This window comes from Lipotes vexillifer, unplaced genomic scaffold (assembly GCF_000442215.2).
Source record: "Lipotes vexillifer unplaced genomic scaffold, Lipotes_vexillifer_v1.1 scaffold500, whole genome shotgun sequence".
In the NCBI taxonomy this organism is placed as follows: domain Eukaryota; kingdom Metazoa; phylum Chordata; class Mammalia; order Artiodactyla; family Lipotidae; genus Lipotes; species Lipotes vexillifer.
This window is the reverse complement of record NW_006778765.1, coordinates 1,861,305-1,881,574: the sequence shown is the minus strand read 5'-3', so window position 1 is coordinate 1,881,574 and position 20,270 is coordinate 1,861,305. Positions and strand designations below refer to the sequence as shown.

The window sequence follows — 20,270 nt, the reverse complement described above, 5'->3', positions numbered from 1 at the left end:
GGCCCGCGTACGGGAAAAAAAAAAAAAAAAAGAAATATTACTAGAGTTGAAGGGGGACATTTTATAATGTTAAAAGGGTCAAGAACGTATAATACTTATAAATGTGTATGCACCTAACAGTGGAGCCCCAAAATACGTGAAGCAAAACCTGACAGAATTGAAAAGAAATAGTTAACAGTTATAGTCTCAATACACCTTTCTCAGCAAATGACAGACTAACTAGACCAAAAATTGGCAAAAGTATGACTTAAATAAGATTGCTATAGACTGAATGTTGTGTCTTCCGCCAAAATTCGTATGTTGTAGCGTCCAGTATGTTGGTATTTGGAGATGGGGCCTTTAGGATGTAATTAGGTTTGGATGCAGTCATGGGAGTGGAGCCACTACAGTGGAATTGGTGCCATTGTAAGGGGATGAAGAGTGAGAAGACAACTGTTTATGAACCAGGAATTGGACCCTCACCAGACACCAGATCTGCCTCCAGAACTGTGAGAAATGGATGTTTGATGTTTAAGCCACCCCATTTATGGTGGGTGTTCTTACAGCAACCTGAGCTCCAGGACAAGGACTGTCAACCAGTTTGACTTGACTGACGTGTAAAACATTATACCCAATGACTGCAGAATACACATTCTTGTAGAGTGTACATGGAACATTGTCTACAATGGACCATGTGCTGGGTCATAAAAGTTTTAAAAATTTTAAAGGATTGAAATCATACCAATTTTTTTTTTTTTTTGGCTGTGTTGGGTCTTGTTGCATGCGGGCTTTCTCTAGTTGTGGTAAGCGGGGGCTACTCTTTGTTGCTGTGCATGGGCTTCTCATTGCGGTGGCTTTTCTTGTTGCAGAGCTCGGGCTCTAGGTGTGCGGCCTTCAGTAGTTGCAGCATGTGGGCTCAATAGCTATGGCTTGCAGGCTCTAGAGTGCAGGCTCAGTAGCTGTGGCACACGGGCTTAGTTGCTCCGCAGCATGTGGGATCTTCCCAGACCAGGGCTCGAACCCGTGTCCCCTGCATTGGCAGGCGGATTCTCCACCACTGTGCCACCAGGAAAGTCCCAGGTTTTTAATTTTGAGACAGAAGATTCTTCTCTTGAGAAATGGACCAGGCAGTGGGGATCGAAAGATAACATCTGGTCCTCAGTGAAATCCATCCAGCTCTATGTATGCATGGAGAGCTTCCACTCAGCTTTTTAAAGCGTTTTACTTTTGTTTCTTTTTTTTTTTTCTTGGCTGCACTACACAGCATGTGGGATCTTAGTTCCCAGACCAGGGTCAGACCCACGCCCCCTGCACTGGAAGCACAGTATCTTAACCACTGGACCCCCAGGGAAGTCCTTAAAGTGTTTTACTTTTTTTGTTTTTTTTTTTGCGGTACGCGGGCCTCTCACTGCTGTGGCCTCTCCCGTTGCGGAGCACAGGCTCCGGACGTGCAGGCTCAGTGGCCATGGCTCACGGGCCCAGCTGCTCCGCAGCATGTGGGATCTTCCCGCACCGGGGCCCGAACCCGTGTCCCCTGCATCGGCAGGCAGACTCTCAACCACTGCGCCACCAGGGAAGCCCCTGTTTTACTTTTAAATAGAAGCAGATATTTATTTAAATGGGACCAAATATTTAAGGGGAAACTGTCTAAGATGTTAAAATAGAGAGCAAAACAAAAAAATGGAACTTGGAGGAAACAAAAAAATTGAAGGTAGCAGGAGAAAATTTTTTTAAAAAACCAACTAACGACCTTCAGAGAGATGACAAGCTACTGTATCCATAAAACAAGAACAGAAAGCCATAAAAAGTGAACATTTGCAGAACAGAAAATTTCTTGGAAATTAAAAATATGGCAAACCCGCAGAGTTAAAATACTCACAAATCATTATATCTGATAACGATCTAGTATCCAGAATATGCAAAGGACTCCTACAGTTCAACAACAACCAAACAACACAGTTCAAAAGTGGGCAAAACATTTGAATAGATATATCCTCAAAGAAATTATAGAAATGCCATAAGCACATGAAAATTAATGTTCAACATCATTAGGGGAATGAAAATGAAAATTACCATGAGATCCCACTTCACACCCTTTAGGATAACTGTTATGAAAAAAAAAAAGATACAAGTGTTGGTGAACACGTGGAGAAATTGGAACCCTCATAAATTGCTGGTGGAAATGTAAAGTGGTGCAGCCACTATGGAAAACAGTTTGGCAATTTGTTTAAAAGCTAAACATTTCATTACTATATGATCAGTTAGTTCTGCTCCTAGGTATGTATCCAAAAGAACTAAAACCAGGGACTCAAGCAGATACTTGTATACCAATGTTCATGCCAGCATTATTCATAATAGTCAAAAGACAGAAACAACCCAAGTATCCATCACATATGAATGGATAAACAAAATGCAGTATTTACATACAGTGGAATATTATTTAGCCATAAAAAGTAAAGAAGTTCTAACACATACTACAAGGTGGATGAACCTTGAAAATATTATGCTATCTGAAATAAGCCAGGCACAAAAGGACAGATACTGTGTGATTTCACTTATATGAAGTACCTAGAATACCAAATTCATGGAGAGACAAAGTAGATTAAAGGTTACCAGGCTGAGGGGAAGAAAGATAAGGAGTTATTATTATTTAATGGTTACAGAGTTTCTGTTTGGATTAAAGAAAAAGTTTTGGAAATAGTGGTTATGGTTACACAACATTGTGAGTATAATTAATGCCACTGAATTATACACTTAAAAATCGTCCAGGGCTTCCCTGATGGCGCAGTGGTTAAGAATCCGCCTGCCAGTGCAAGGGACACGGGTTTGAGCCCTGGTCAGTGAAGATCCCACATGCCGCAGAGCAACTAAGCCCGTGTGCCACAACTACTGAGCCTGTGCTCTAGAGCCCACGAGCCACAACTACTGAAGCCCGCGTGCCTAGAGCCCGTGCTCCACAACAAGAGAAGCCACCACAATGAGAAGCCCGTGCACCGCAACAAAGAGTAGCCCCTGCTCGCTGCAACTAGAGAAAGCCCACATGCAGCAACAAAGACCCCACGCAGCCAAAAATAAATAAAAATAAATAAATATATTTTTTAAAAATCGTCCCAAAATGGTGACTTTTATGTGATACATATCTTACCACAATTTTTAAAAATTAATGTAGTATACCAAATACCATTGAATTTTGCACTTTAAAAAAAATTAATTTTTGGCTGTGTTGGGTCTTTGTTGCTGCACACGGGCTTTCTCTGATTGCAGTGAGCGGGGGCTACTCTTCGTTGTGGTGTGCAGGCTTCTCATCGTGGGGGATTCTGTTTGTTGTGGAGCACGGGCTCTAGGCACACAGGCTTCAGTAGTTGTGGCACACGGGCTCAGTAGTTGTGGCACACGGGCTTAGTTGCTCTGTGGCATGTGGGATCTTCCCGGACCAGGGATTGAACCTGTGTACCCCACATTGGCAGGTGCATTCTTAACCACTGCACCACTATGGAAGTGCCGAACTGTGCACTTTATTTATTTATTTTGCTGTACGCGGGCCTCTCACTGTTGTGGCCTCTCCCGTTGCGGAGCACAGGCTCCTGACGCGCAGGCTCAGCGGCCATGGCTCACGGGCCCAGCTGCTCCGCGGCATGTGGGATCTTCCCAGACCGGGGCACGAACCCGTGTCCCCTGCATCGGCAGGCGGACCCTCAACCACTGCACCACCAGAGAAGCCCGAACTGTGCACTTTAAATAGGTGAATTGTATGGTGTATTAATTATATCTCAAGCTTTTAAAAAAAAAATGATAGCAGAGTGGGGTTGGGGGATAAGATTAATGTTGTTTAACAGAACAAACTTGCAAAGAGTAGTAAATAAGCTATAGAGATCTAATGCAGAGTACGTAGATATAGATAACAATATTGTCCTATAGTTATGTAGTGTGGTAAACTGCTGCAATGGCAACAGTATATAAATAGATCAAAGTAACATGTTGTACACCTTAAATTTACACAATGTGGGACTTCCCTCGTGGTCCAGTGGGTAAGACTCCACACCCCCAGTGCAGGGGGCCTGGATTCGATCCCTGGTCAGGGAACTAGATCCTGCATGCATGTCACAACTAAGAAGTCCACATGCCGCAACGAAGATCCATGTGCCTCAACTAAGACCCGGCACAGCCTGCCTAAATAAATAAATAAGTAAATTTACACAATGTTATATATCAAATTTATTCACTTAAAAAATTGTTTTAAAGATAGTAGAAGGGAAACAGAGAAGGATTAGAAGATAAAGTTGAAGAAATCTCCAAGGAAATAGAACAACAAATAAAAAGATATCTAAAAGATCAGCTCAGGTGGCCTAGAATCCACATAACTGCAGAACACAGTTCTGCTAGGCTTTCTTCCACTATATAACAAGGACCCCTTTCCTCCACTTTCTAATAACATTTTCTTCTGAGCCTTCAGTGCCAAGTCTTTAATGTCCATTTCTCTACTAACAGTGTATTCAAGGCAACCTAGGCTTTTTCTGTCATGTTCCTCAAAGTTCTTCCAGTCTCTGCTTATTATTCAATTCCAGAGTCACTTTCATATTTTTTTAGGTACTTGTTACTGTAACAACCCCTCTACCGGCTACCAAAATCTAATCTAAATACCATCAACTGGAAAGTCCCAAATCGTCTAAACTAGGTGTATGGGTGAGGCTCTGGGTATGATCCATCCTGAGACACAATTTCTCTTCATCTGTGAACCTGTGAAAGTGAAAAAACAAGTTCTCTGCTCCTACAGTATAGTGATGGAACATGCATAGGATAACAGGGACATTTCCATTCAAAAAGGGAGAAATGGAAAAAAAAAAAGAGTCATCAATTCCAAGCAGTTTCAGGATCTGGGCAGGCAGACTGCATTAGGCTTCAGGGCATGGAATTAGTTCTCTGTGGCTCCACACTTTGCCCTCTGAATCATCTTTTTTCATGAAAGGTAACACATGTTTGCAGCTGAGTCTTATCAGCCTGTTTCCTGTCTCTGGAATTTGGGAGGTTTAACAGCCTTCTTTTTTTTTGTACTCTTTCTCCGTTTCAGGCCTGTTGACAGTGTTCCTGCTGGTATAAAATTCTCAAGAACCTTGTGAATATGCTTTCTATGTCACAGGGATTCATTTGATTAATCAACTGCTAGATAACATTTTCCACCAAAAATGGCAAAACTTAAAAAAATATTATAATACCAGTATTGGAGAGGGAATGGAGAAACAGACCCCCCCACCCCTTGTAGCCAAAGAGTGAAGGACTTAAGTTGGCATAGACTTTTGGGGGTCAGTTTGGAATATGCATTTTAAAAACGTTTAACATGCTTATTTCCAGCTCTTCCATTTCTGGAAAATTATCCTAAGGAAGTAATCAAAGAAGTGGGCAAAGCCTTTTCCTGAAAAAAAACCTACGGTGTTTGCAAATAATGACTTATATGGGAGCCATTAAAAAGTTTTGTTTAGGGACTTCCCTGGTCCAGGTCCAGTGTCTAAGACTCTGCACTCCGAATGCTGGGAGCCTGGGTTCAATCCCTAGTCAGAGAACTAGATCCCACATGCCACAACTAAGAGTTCGCATGCCGCAACTAAAAGATCCCACATGCTGCAACTAAAAAGATGCCCCAACTAATGGTTCTGCATGCTGCAACTAAAGGATCCCACATGCTGCAACTTTTGCCACAACTAAAGATCCCGCGTGCCACAACTAAGACCCAACACAGCCAAATAAATAAATAAATATTTTTTAAAAGTTTTGTTTAACAAAAATAAAAATCTTGTTGAAAAGCATTTAATCTCAAGGGAAATGTTCATGATATATTAAGTGTATGCATATATAGTTTACAGTATATTGTATGAAGTACACATTCCATATATCCTCAATTCTAAGATTCCATTATCCTAGGATTACATGATTATCTCTAGGATTACATGATTTACAAGTGACCTGTTTTCTTCTTTATATGTTTGTGTATCAGCCAGAATGACTCTAGTGAGCATATATTATTAAGGTGATTATTTTTATTCTGTAGATGCTTTATTTATGTATTTATTTAAATTAATGGCAGTTGGCTGTAATTCAAAAAGACAGTTTTGAATAGAGGCTATTGGGAATGTGAATGTCATACTGTTTGTCCTGAATCCTGCCTTTGAGTATCTAGAAAAGAAGTAAATGTATTAGTATGTGTTGTTTGAATCCTGCATCTGTTCCAACATCCCTTTCATGAGAACATTTTTCTCTTTTTTACTGAAGAAGCTGAAAAGAGTGAAGATTCCTCTGGAGCTGCAGGCCTCTCAGGCTTACATCGCACATACAGCCAGGACTGCAGCTTTAAGAACAGTATGTACCATGTTGGAGATTATGTCTATGTGGAGCCTGCAGAGGCCAATCTACAACCACATATAGTCTGTATTGAGAGACTGTGGGAAGATTCTGCTGGTAAGTTCATTTTAAATTGGAGGGCAGATTGGTGAGATGTGAATGTTGTACTCCTCCTTGGTTCTCAGGGAAGGAAATTGTAACTCAGACATTTTATGTGTTCCAACAATAGTTCTACACTGTCAGTAAATGCAGTTAAGTACCCACTATATGAGAAACATAGGATCAAGCACTGTTGGGCAGTGGCACAGCTGAGTCGAAAGAAATACAACTTTCTGAAGTCTAGTTGAGATTCATTCATTCAACTGATATTTATTAAAAACATACCGTGAGCCAAACTCTGTAGGATGGCAGAGATTCAGAAGAACAAAAGGCCTGTGTTTTGCCCCTGGCAAAACCACTCTGGTAAAAATCACAAATAAAGAAGAAATTGTTATAGACAGACATGTGCCTTAGCTTAGAATTTGATTTCAAAAAGGCTTCCTAGAACAATTGCCTTTAACTTGAGACATAGAGAATGAATAGGAGTTAATGAAACCAAAAGCAAGCAGAAGTGTGATCCAGGCAATCCAATTCTTTCAGCTGTTCATCATGTAAAATACCTTTGTATTCCTTCACCCAAGAGCTAAATAGGTCTTTTAGTATATCTTACATCCTTATAAAAGCACACAGCTTTATGTGTGTCCTGACCCAGCAGAGTAGAGTAGGTCTCATCACCTTCCTTATTCTATTTATTATACATCTTTTAATAGGAGGGAGAAAGTAGCATTTTTTAGGCCTCATTACATTTCATTATTTTAAAGTATTGTTTCTTCTAAGATAATTGTATTAAGGAACCGTGGCCTAAAAGCACCTTGCTAGGTTTAGGCAATGGCAGAATGGATGGAGTATTTGCTCATTTTACAAAGAATATGTTATTTTTGTTAATGGTAATTCTCTTTCTTTCTCTCTCTCTTTGTTTTTGAGGTGAAAAATGGTTGTATGGCTGTTGGTTTTATCGGCCAAATGAAACATTCCATTTGGCTACACGAAAATTTCTAGAAAAAGAAGTTTTTAAGAGTGACTATTACAATAAAGTTCCTGTTAGTAAAATTCTAGGAAAATGTGTGGTCATGTTTGTTAAGGTAAGAAACTCATTAGTCCCAAAACAATAAATTATTCCATGGGAATAAAATTCACACACACAAAAAATTGATCTTTACAAAATTGATAGCTCTGTTTTAAACTGTTGAATTATTTTTAAGCTGTGTCTCTAGCTTCTGTAAAGATTTGGGGAGAAATTAACCTGAACATGATGGTGAAAGACCATTTGCTGTCTACACTATATAGCTATATGCAGTTAGCTTAAATTTTTTTATATCGGCAGACAAATTTTTAAGGGTGACATTTTCTGAAGGATCATTATAAATTGTTAGTGTGGTTTTAGGTAATAAGGTGCACTTTTTGTTTGTCTATGTAGTATAGGCACATGTCCATAGCTTTAAGGAATATAATAGCTGTATGAAATACTAATATACTGTCAGAGGAGCAGTTGGTAAGCTAAATAAGCTAAACAGTATGTGGTGAGTAAGGCCATTGAGTATAAGGAAATACTCCTAGATCTCTAGCCATTTACCATTTGTTGTTCACTGTCAAAAAGTCTTAATACTTTAGCTTTTATTTCTTTGCTTGTTTGGTGATTTTATTTGTTTTTTGGTTGATTGGTTTTCAGAAAATTCACCTAATTGATTTTATTCTTATATCCACCAGGAATACTTTAAATTATGCCCAGAAAACTTTCGAGATGAGGATGTTTTTGTCTGTGAATCACGGTATTCTGCCAAAACCAAATCTTTTAAGAAAATTAAACTATGGACCATGCCCATCAGCTCAGTTAGATTTGTCCCTCGAGATGTGCCCTTGCCTGTGGTCCGAGTGGCCTCTGTATTTGCAAATGCAGATAAAGGGGATGATGAGAAGAATACAGGCAACTCAGAGGACAGTCGAACTGAAGACAGTTTTAACTTGGAAAAGGTATGTAGATAATAGCCACATAGAAAAGAATTTTACATTTCAGAATACCTAGTCTCAAAAATAAATGAATAAAGTACTCAAATTCAGAATTAGAAAAAGAGCAACAATATAAAACCTTAGCCTAGGGACTGCCCTGGTGGCGCGGTGGTTAAGAATCCGCCTGCCATTGCAGGGGTCATGGGTTCGATCCCTGGTCCGGGAAGATCCCACATGCCATGGAGCAGCTAAGCCTGTGCGCCACAACTACTGAGCCCGTGTGCCACAGCTACTGAAGCCTGCGTGCCTAGAGCCTGTGCTCCACAACGAAGAGTAGCCCCTGCTCACCACAACTAAAGCCCACATGCAGCAACAAAGACCCAACGCAGCCAAAAAAAAATAAAAAACAAAACCAAACAAAAAAAAAAAACAGCCTAATAGAAGGAACTCTAAAAGAAAGAAAGAAATTAATACTTAAAAAACAGAGCAGCAGGGCTTCCCTGGTGGCGCAGTGGTTAAGATTCTGCCTGCCAATGCAGGGGACACAGGTTTGAGCCCTGGTCCGGGAAGATCCCACGTGCCACAGAGCAACTAAGCCTGTGCACCACAACTACTGAGCCTGTGCTCTAGATCCCACGAGCCACAACTACTGAGCCCATGTGCCACAACTGCTGAGGCCCACACGCCTAGAACTCGTGCTCCGCAACAGGAGAAGCCACTGCAGTGAGAAGCATGCGCACTGCAACGAAGAGTAGCCCCGCTCACTGCAACTAGAGAAAGCCCACCTGCAGCAATGAAGACCCAACACAGCCATAAATAAATAAATAAATAAATGAATAAATGAATAAATAGAACAGCAGAATTAAAAAGGAGACTTCGACAAGTTCAATGAGATAAACTACCAACTATCCTAATAAAAGAAAAAGAAGGGAATTAAGCTTAACATACAAAATATAGAGGAAATTTAAAGACTTGTACATTTCTCATAAGTTTGAAAACCTGAATGAGGGAATTCCGTGGCAGTCCAGTGGTTAGGACTCCACGCTTTCACTGCCAAGGGCCTGGGTTAGATCCCTGGTCAGGGAACTAATATCCCACAAGCTGCATGGTGTGGCCAAAAAATAAATTAAAACAAAACAAAAAAATAATAATAATTTTAAAAACCTGAATGAAGTGAATAATTTTTCTAGGGTAATACCAGTTAGTAAAGTGGAATCAAGAAGAGATAACACATGTAAGTGGACAACAACGTGAAGAAATTTTTTTTATGTCAAAGAGCTCACTTCAAAGAGTACTCAGGCCAGATAATTCCATAGGTAAATTCTTTTAACCCTTTAAATTATTGAAGGACTTCCCTGGCGGTCCAGTGGTTAAGACTCTGTGCTTCTACTGCAGGGGGCATCGTTTGATCCCTGGTTGGGGAACTAAGATCCCGCATGCTGTGCGGGGCGGCCAAAAGAAAAAAAAATTATTGCAGAGCATGGAGAGCAAAGAAAACTTCCCAGTTTGTTTTACCAAGCCGGAATAATCTTGATTCCAAAGTCTGACAAAGTAAAAACAGAAAACTGCAATTCAGTCTCACTTTATGAATATTGATACAAAAAATACTTGGGAAAAAAGTATTGTTACAAGTGAAATCAAGTTAGTTGTTTGAGAACAACATGACCAAGTAGGCGAGAGTTCATTCTAGGAATGCAAGGATTGTTCAAAATTAGGAAAATTCAGTAATACCTGTCATTATAATTAGTAGATAAAAGGAGAAATTATCTGATAAGGTACAGTACCAGTCTTGATTGAAGTCTTCAGATGGATATTTCCTCAAAGTGATTTTTAAAAATTGTCTTCATATCTCAAGCCTAGAGTAAAAGAAATTCCTTTTAAAGTTATACACGTGACAGAGGTGCTTTCTGTACCATTATCTGTAGTTTTCTGAGAGTAGCCAATGTAGTAAGACAAAAGTAGTAAAAATATTGACAATAAGAGGCAAAATTATTTTTTTGCAGATAATGGGGAGAAATTAACTGAAAAGTTTTTGAAAACAATTCAACAAGTAGAAATTTCAAAATCTATATACAAGTCATTAGCTTTCTTACATAAACAGAACAATAATTCATAAGACTTTTGAAAGTAAAATGAAAATGTTGAATACACTTTAACAACTGTTAGAAAAATCATATGGAAGAAAATATCCATATGAACAAAAAACATACATTAAGAAATTATCTTAAAAGGAGTATATGGAACCTATGGGAAGAAAAATAGTCTACTGCAGGACAGTAAAGACTTGAATACGTTGTTTTCGAACTTGACAAAATTATTCCAGCATCCTTTTTTTTTTTTTTTTTTAAATTCTAGCATTCTTAGGAAAGAATAAATACATGACAGTCACCAGAAAAAGAAAAACTGAAAGAGTAGTCAAGAGTGCTTTACCCTGCCAAATAGTATTACATTTTACAAAAATACATTTAAAAAAATATTAAGATATTAGCTCAGGGTTGGTCAGTGGAAGGAATAGGCTTTTCACAATTAAATCCAGAATATAACGATATTCATTCGTTTTAGTTTATATATATATATATATATATATATATAATTTTTTTAAGTAATTTATTTTTTGGTTGTCGGGTCTTTGTTGCTGCACGCAGGCTTTCTCTCTAGTTGCGGCAAGCGGGAGCTACCCTTCGTTGTGGTGCACAGGCTTCTCGTTGCAGTGGCTTCTCTTGTTAAAGAGCACAGGCTCTAGGCATGTGGGCTTCAGTAGTTGGCACACGGGTTCAGTAGTTGTGGCTTGTGGGCTCTAGAGCGCAGGCTCCGTAGTTGTGGCGCATGGGTTTAGTTGCTCTCCGGCATGTGGGATCTTCCTGGACCAGGGATTGAACCCGTGTCCCCTGCATTGGCAGGCAGGTTCTTAACCACTGCGCCACCAGGGAAGTCTCTAGTTTTATATATTTTAACTTTTATTTTGAAGTGATTTTAGACTTAACAAATGTGCCAGGTGCTTAACAAAGATAGTACAAAGACATTCCTTATACTCTTCATTCAGCTTCTGTTAATGTTAACACCTTGTAAAGCACCTGGCAATAAATAACACAATGTTAGCACCTTGTACAAGGATCTAAACCAGAAAATTAACACTATTTACTAATCTAGAGACTTGATTCATACTTTCCCTTTTGTCCCACAATCGCCTTTTTTTCCTTCTAGTTTTATTGAGATATAATTGACATATAGCACTGTATAAGTTTAAGGTGTACAGCATAATGATTTGACTTACATATATCATGAAATGATTACCACAGTAAGTTTGGTGAACATACATCATCTCAATATAGATACAACATTAAAGAAATAGAAAAAATAATTTTTTTTCCTTGTGATGAGTACTGTTAGAATTTACTCTCTTAACATCTTTCATATGTAAAGTACAGCAGTGTTAATTATATTTATCATGTTGTACATTACATCCTTAATACTTATTTATCTTATAACTGGAAGTTTGTACTTTTTGACCACCTTCATCCAATCCCCCTCTCCCCCTATCCCCTGCCTCTGGTAACCACAAATCTGATCTCATTTTCTGAGTTTATGTTTTTGAAGTATAATTGACCTACAATACTGTGTTAGTTCCTGGTGTACAACATAATGATTCAGTATTTCTGTACATTTCAAAATGATCACCATGGTAAGTCTAGTCATCATTTGTCACCATACAAAGATATTATGTAATTATTCCCCACACTGTACATTTCATACCTGTGATTCATTTATTTTATAACTGAAAGTTTGTATAAAGGTAGTATTTCAAATCAGCAAGAGAGGATGGAATCAAATGATATTGGAAAAACTGGTAGCCATTTGAAAAAAGAAGAAAAAAAAACCCACCTGAACTCTACCTCATTTCATATTCCAAAATAAGATATAAACATTAAAAAAGAAACATAAGTTGCTGACATAAGTACATTTACTGTTATTTACCTGTAATCTTTTATTCATTTATAAGCTTGGAATGGATCCTTTTATATACATGATATAAAACCCAGTAGCCATAAAAGAAAAAAAAGATCATTTTCTTGATACAATTGACAATATCAATTAGTTTAATGAAGCAGTCTAAGGACTGCTGTTTCTAATGTACAAAGAGCTCTTTGAAGTCTAGGGAAAAATAATACTGGAAAAATGGGCAAAGGACCAAATAGATCATTTATAGAAGGTCATTCAAAAATGTAAGAAAACGTATTAATCTAATAGTTTTTAAAATGCCCAGCAAATTGGCAAGAGGTCTGAAGCCTGATAATACATGCAGCCTGGTGTTGATGTGGGGTAACACACTCTCATCTCCCATCAGTGGCATTCCCTTTGGCCCTGCTGTTTGATGGCAGGGAATGTGTTCCAACATAGTACTCAACTAGGTACGCCAAAGGGTGACGTAAGTGTTGTTTGTAAAAGCAAAACCCTAGGCCAAACCCAAATGCCTGTGAATGGGAATTAAGTTGTTATACGTCCATTCATATAATGCAAACTGTGCAGCCAGCAAAAGGAATTAACAGGTTGCAGAATGGGATGTGGTTCCATCATTACTCAAAAAAATCAAAATGTATGTTTACATATATGTATGTGTAAATAACATGGAAAACTATAAACTAAACTGGATGATTATCTCTAGGGTTAGATCACAGAAGACTTGTTTTTTAAATTTTACATACTCTAATGTTTGAATTATTTCCAACAAATATACTTTTTATATAAAGAAGAAAAATAAAGTTTTTAAATAGTTAATGTAAAAACTGGAAAAACTGAATTTTTAGTATCCTAGAAAAAATATCCATTTTAGTGTCCTTACAGTGTTTGTAAGAGAAAAGGAGCTTGGGAAAAAACATGATATTTTTTACATTTTACCAGTATGTCTGGGAATCATAGAGACATTAATTTTAAAAGAAGAAATGTCAGTGGAAGTCAATGTGGGAATTAAATTTGTTATTATTGTCAGAATTCATAAGTCCCCAGTGTCCTCTCTATGTATGAGTTACTTTTTTTAGTCTCATATATTTATTTTAATATTGCATGGCCAAAACATGTCATGCTAAGAAATTTTTAGATGAATAACTAGAACAGAACCCATTCCTGAAATAAAAATGTATTCTTAATCTCAGGGCTTTCTTTTTCATAGCTTCCATTCCTTCAGGTGCTCCTCACCCAACATATATGTGGGACCTCTCTCATTCTTAAGGATTTTCCAGGAAGTTCATTTCAGTACCACATTTGAAATCATAAAGATCAAAACATTAAATTATTTTGGACAGTCTAAAGGAGATTTTTTTTTTCCCGTAAGTTTGAAGTTTCAGATATTCTCAGGGAGATGCAGTAGAGAATTTGGGGGGTGTTCTGCAGTTTCCTCAGCTTTTATGTGTTTTAGAGCTTTTATATTTAAAACACCTAGTGCTGTGCTCAGTATCTGCTAGGTTCTCAGTAAATTATGTTTCTTATTTTCATTAGTCAGAATTATCTTTTATTTTTCTTCTGAGTCAGGCATTATTCTGTGTACATAACATGAATTGTGTCATTTAAGCTTCCTAACAGCCCTACCTGATGGGCACCATATCTTCATTACAGATGATGAACCTACGGCATAAGAGGTCAAGTAATTTACCCATGTCACAGCAGCCAGTAGGTGACAGACCCTGTAATTTATTCAAAAACAGTATGTGTGTTTATGTCACAGAGGCTATGCTGTTCCTTTCCATGTTGGAATAAATCAAAATGATAAAATTTTTAAATCAGTCAATTGTTAATATGAAGAAATGTGGTGAAGAGGAAGCTTGTGTAGAATTTACTCCTTATCTTTTTAACAGTTGCGTGAGGCTGTTTTCTGTATGTTGATAAGTCTTCTCCATTGCTTTTTTCTCCTAAAGTCTGTGAGAATGGGGGAAGAAAGGAGAGGGGAATAAAACAGTCTTGGAGTAACATTATTTTATGAAAATTAACTAGAAATTTAAAATAGATACAATATTTGATAAGACTTAGTTTGATTTCAGTAACCTATTCCTTTGGTTTCCTATCTTTATCAGAGCTTCTGTTTATTTTATTTTTTCTTTTAAGTTAAAATGAAGGAAATCTGCTTTCCCTTCTTACCTTCTCTGCCAACTCCTTGATTGTCAGCGGCCTGTCTTCAACCAGTTTCCTTTACCACAGGAGAAAGAAGATGTCCCTGTGGAAATGTCTAACGGTGAACCAGGTTGCCACTACTTTGAGCAGCTCCGGTATAATGACATGTGGCTGAAGGTTGGCGACTGTGTCTTCATCAAGTCCCATGGCCTGGTGCGCCCTCGTGTGGGCAGGTGAGCGTTTTTGAGGTAGAGAAGACGAGGTTTGGTTTGAGAGATTCGGAGCCAGTAGAAATTCATCACTGTTTAGGATGAAGGCTAAAGTCCCTCCCTTGGCAACTTTTCCAACTTCCTCTCACACCACACTCTCCCTGCTTATGCCTCTAGCCACACTTCCTTCTTTAAATTGCTTCCATGAATCCCTTTTTTTTTTTTTTTTTTTTTTGCTTTTTCTTCTCCTACCGTTTACTGAACTCTCAACCCAGAAATCTCCCTGCCAGCTTCATATGGTGAACTCCTTTAGCTTAAATTTGAAATGGCTCTTCCTTAAGGAAGCCTTTCCTGTCTCCTCCAGACTAGGTTAGGTCTCCCTATTACACATTCTCAGAGCACCGTGTATTTCCTTCTCAGAGCACATATCATTTATATTATCAGGCTTCCATACCAGACTGCAAATGCCCTGAGAGTTAGAGACCCTCTCTTTTTGAGCAAAAAAGCGATAGATATACCTTTATATCCCCTGCTCCAAGCATAGTGCGTGAGGCTCAGATATTTGATGAACGAGTAAAGGGGTGGAAGTATGGTTGGATGGCATAGAATAGCATTAAAGGAGTCAGGGCGCAGGGCTGGGCAGTAGAGGATAGTAGTTAAGGAAAGTAGTTGGTTCCAAGAGATCTTGGTTTAAGTCCCAGCCCTGCTAGTTTAATGTCCATAGGCAAATGACTTAACTCTTTGAGCTTGTTTCCTCATTGTATTTGTTCATCATGCAGTAATTGTTTATTACACACCTACTATTTGCCAGGCTCTGTAGATACATTAGTGAATAAAACAAACAAGTATCCTTAGTCGCGCGGATCTTTTTTCTAGTGGGAAGACAAACTATAAACATCATGAATAAGTAAAGTGTATAGTGCATTACATTATGATACGTGCTGTGGAAAAAAACAGAGCTGGGTATGGGGAATCGGGAGTGCCATAGTCAAAGTTAGGGTGTTCAAAACTTTAAATAGGATGGTATGTAAAGCCTCACTGAGGGCTGACAGTTGAGCCAACACTTGAAGAAACCAAGGAACTGAGTAATGTGAATATCCAGGGAGAAAGCTTTCCAGGGACAGAGAACAGCCTGTGTAAAGACCGGAAGAGAGGCATTCCTGGCCTATTCAAATCATCAGTTTGTTACAGGCGGAGTGAGCTGTACATGAGTTAGATAGGAGATATGAGAGCCAAGGGATATAGTGCAAATCTTGTGGGACTCAGAAACCATTGTAGGGACTTGGGCCTTTACTGAATTAAATGAAATATCATGGATTATTCTCAGCACAAAAGTGACTTTTTGGGGGCGACACTGCGAGGCATGTGGGATCTTAGTTCCCCGACCATCGAACCCGTGCCCCCTGCAGTGGAAGCACAGAGTCTTAACCACTGGACCACCAGGGAAGTCCCCAGAAGTGACATCTGACTTAGGTCTTAGCAGGATTGCTCTGTCTACTGATTGTTAAGAATAGACTGTAAAGAGTCAAAGGTAGAAGAGCGAGATCTGCTAGGAGGCTATTGCAATAATCCAGGCAAGAATGATGGTGGTTCAGACCAGTAGTCAGATCCAATTCTGTAAATTAGTCAGATCCTGTTTTGAAAGATTGAGTTAAAAGAATGTAGTGTCCAAGAGAGAGGAATCAAGGGTGACCCCTGCATTTTGGCCTGAGGAACTGAACTGGAAGGGTGGAGTTACCATTAACTGCAATGAGGATGCTGCTTCATGTCTGGAACCATGAGGCTATTGGGACAATAATAATAGCAACTTTATGGTGTGGTTGTGAGGAATGGTACAGTATCTGCACTGAACAGTCAAATGTTAATTTTTTTTTTTTCCTAGGGAGATGGTCTGTGACTTTCATCAGATTCTCATGGGGTAAAGGGGTATTAAATCTTGACCTTCAAAAAGGTCATGAACCATGGCCTTAAAGGAATATGTGCCACTAATGTGATCTGACCCCAAATATTGATGTGTTTATTCAGCTCACAAATCCAATGATAGATGCTTAGCATCTCAGGAAGAAAACCTGAGAGCTTAAACTGTTAAGTTGTATGCCTTAGTATTATGTTAAAAAAAAATTTTCCCCTGAGATGAGTAGCCAAATGTTCACTTCTCTTTTTTCTAAGTATCTTCTCACATGCTTAAAGGGGAAAAAAACCAAGGAAATTGTCTTATTATCAAAACGGCCAATGAAACTCCTCTAAATAGTGCATATCATTAAGTTTTTGGTTAACAGAATTTTTGTTAGACTAAGTCTTTAGGAATGAAACCTGTAAGAACTCTATTTTAATGGAATTTCTCCATTTTTTTTCTCCGAAGAATTGAAAAGGTATGGGTCCGAGATGGAGCTGCATATTTTTACGGCCCCATCTTCATTCACCCAGAAGAGACGGAACACGAGCCCACAAAAATGTTCTACAAGAAAGAAGTGTTTCTGAGTAATCTGGAAGAAACCTGCCCCATGACATGTATTCTAGGTAGGTATTCATGCTTTTAATTGTAGGTATTCATGTTTTTAATTTAATCTTATTCATTCCACAGTTGGTTGAATAGTTCTTCTGTCCTGGGTACTCTTCTAGGTGCTAGGTATACAGCAATAAAAAAACCAAAATCTCAGCTGTCTCAGAGACTTACAGTGGGACAGAGGCTGGGGAGTCAGTAAATAAATTAAAATTAAATATATAGAACATCAGGTAGTAATTAGGGCTATGAATGAGAATAAAGCAGAGGAAGAGAATAGAGTAACATTGAGGGGAGGTCCTATTTCAGGTAACGTGGTCAGCAAAAGCCCCTCTGATAGGTGACATGAGAGTAGAGCCCTGAAGGAAGTGAGGAAGAAAACCATTGAAAACTGAGATTTTACTCCTTTTAGGCAAAGCAAACACCAAACGCAAAGACCTTGAGGCAGAGTATCTGGGCATGTTTGAGTCACAATAAGAAAGCCGGGTGGCTGGAGCAGCCAGGGGGTGTGGTAGGGAATGAGCCCTCTAGGTGGCTGGGCATTCGGTTATGGTAGGTCTTACAGACAGTGCAGGGATTGATCTGGAACAGATGAGAGGTCCTATGAGGAGTCTGAGCAGAGAGGCCATGTGAGCTGACGTATATGCATTAGAGGAATCACTGTGGCTGCAGTTTGGAGGACGTGTTGTAAGAATAAGGTAGGAAGCAGGGAGAGCAATTAAAAAACTTTTACAGTCTCTGTTGGATTAACCCTAGTAGTGTTATTCTTCCCATTCCAAAAATGTGAAGGACTCTTGGTTTCTGTTGTGTCATCCTACTGAGTGTTCACAGTGGCATTCTGCTTCTCAGATCTAGTTATATGCACCATATACTGTTATTGTTTTCAGCTGTTGTATTTATTCTGGCCCTGAATTAACTCGTTAGCTTACTTACACCAACTACTGTTTACATCTTTTGGAGTGGTTTTCCAAAAGGTTACTAGTCACAAGCTTTATATTGATTACATATGGTTATAAAGTTGAAGGAGCCACCATGCTTATGACCAAAAGGAAATTTGCAGATTAAAATGTATTTTACACTTAGACTTTGGTCACTTTACTGTTTACCTACATTGTTTTTGGTGCTTTGAATTTATTCAGAGTTGGATATGGTAAAAATGTCTGAATGGCCAATAATTCAGTACATTTTCCTCTTCCCCTCTGGGGAGAGGCAACAAAATCTAGTGAAGTTATTAAATCTTCTTGAGTTTCTGCAGCAGAGAAAGTCTTCCTTTTAACTTGTGCCCTAGAGCTTTACTCCCTAGTGTAAACCTAGTCGGGAGACTGAAAGGGAACATAACAAAGGTGAGACTGAAGTCTTCTTTGATTAGGACAACTGTATCATTGATTCTTTTTTAGTTATTTTCTTCGTGGTTACCCTGGGGATTACATCTTAAATTTATGACAGTCTGGTTTCATATGCTATACAAAAAAACTCTGTTCCTCTGTAGCTCCATCCCTCCCCCTTTGTATTATTGTAAGAAATTACCTCTTTATACTTTGTGTGCCCATTATCATAGATTTATAATTATTGCTTTGTGTATTTGTCTTTAAAATCATATAGGTGAAAAAGAGGATTTACAAACCAAAAATATAATATTGTCTTTTATATTTACCTATGTAGTTACCTTTACTAGTGGTTTTTATTTCTTTGTATGACTTCAAGTTATTGTCTAATGTCCTTTCATTTCAGCCTAAAGAACTCCCTTTAGCATTTCTTGTAGGACAGGTCTGCTAGCAACAATCTCCCTAATCTTTTGTTTATCTGGATGTCTTGATTCCTCCATTTTTTGTTTTGTTTTGTTTTTTTGCGGTACGCGGGCCTCTCACTGCTGTGGCCTCTCCCGTTGCAGAGCACAGGCTCCAGACATGCAGGCTCAGCGGCCGTGGCTCACGAGCCCAGCCGCTCCGCGGCATGTGGGATCTTCCCAGACCGGGGCACGAACCCGCATCCCCTGCATCAGCAGGCGGACTCTCAACCACTACACCACCAGGGAAGCCCGATTCCTCCATTTTTGAAGGCTACTTTTGCTGGATATAGAATCCTCCATTGGCAGTTTTTTCTTTCATGTCTTTCATCAGATTTGGGAAGTTTTTGGCCACTGTTTCTTCACATATTTTTTCTGCCCCTTTCTCTTTCTCTTCTTCTTCCAGGACTCCTATTATGCCTATGTTGGTTATGCTTAATGGTGTGCCACGGGTCTCTAAGATATTGTTCATTTTTCTGTATTCTTTTTTCTTTCTTTTCCTCAAACTTTTCATTTTAATCGACCTGTCTTCAAGTTCGTTGATTCTTCTCTGTGTTCAGATCATCCGTTGAACCCTTCTAATGAATTTTTCTTTTTTTTCCATGTTTATTTATTTGTCTGTGATGGGTCTTAGTTGCAGCATGTGGGATCTGCAGTTGAGGCCTGCAGGATCCTTAGTTGCAACATGCAGGATCTTTAGTTGTGGCATGCACACTCTTAGTTGTGGCATGTGAACTCCTAGTTGCAGCAGGTGGGATCTGGTTCCCTGACTAGAGATGGAGCCCGGGCCCCCTGCATTGGGAGCGCAGAGTCGTAGCCACTGGACCACTGGGGAAGTTCCTCTAATGAATTTTTCAATTCAGTTATTATACTTTTCAGCTTCAGAATATCTATTTAGTGTTTACATTTTCTGTCTATTGATATTCTCTATTTAGTGAGACATCATTCTGGTTTCTTTTAGTTCTTTGTCCATGGTTTCCTTTAGCTCTTTGGGTATATTGAAGACAGTTGATTTAAATTCTTTGTCTAGTAAGTTCAGTATCTGAGCTTCCTCAGGGACAGTTTCTGTTCATTTCTTTCTAATCCTGTGAATAAGCCACACTTACTTGTCTCATGCATGCCTCATAATTTTTTTGTTGAAAACTGGATGTTGAAACTATATTTTGAATATTATGATGTGATAACTCTAGAAATCAGATTCTCCCCCCTCCTCAAGTTTTGTTGTTATTGCTTATTGTGGGTTGTTGTTGCTTGTTCAATGACTTTTCTAAGCTAGTTTAAAGACTGTGTTCTTTGTGCTGTCCCTGAAGTC

The 20,270-nt window shown here is 38.8% G+C and overlaps 1 protein-coding gene across 1 annotated transcript in view; it reads left to right on the top strand.

Annotated features, from left to right (window-relative positions):
* The window catches only part of PBRM1 (polybromo 1), a 98,019-nt gene that overhangs the window by 55,434 nt on the left and 22,315 nt on the right, over window positions 1–20,270 (top strand). Inside the window, 5 exon segments of the mRNA XM_007451866.1 lie at window positions 6,244–6,429; window positions 7,411–7,493; window positions 8,119–8,382; window positions 14,548–14,693; window positions 17,032–17,189. Coding sequence (XP_007451928.1) covers window positions 6,244–6,429; window positions 7,411–7,493; window positions 8,119–8,382; window positions 14,548–14,693; window positions 17,032–17,189 — 837 coding nt within the window.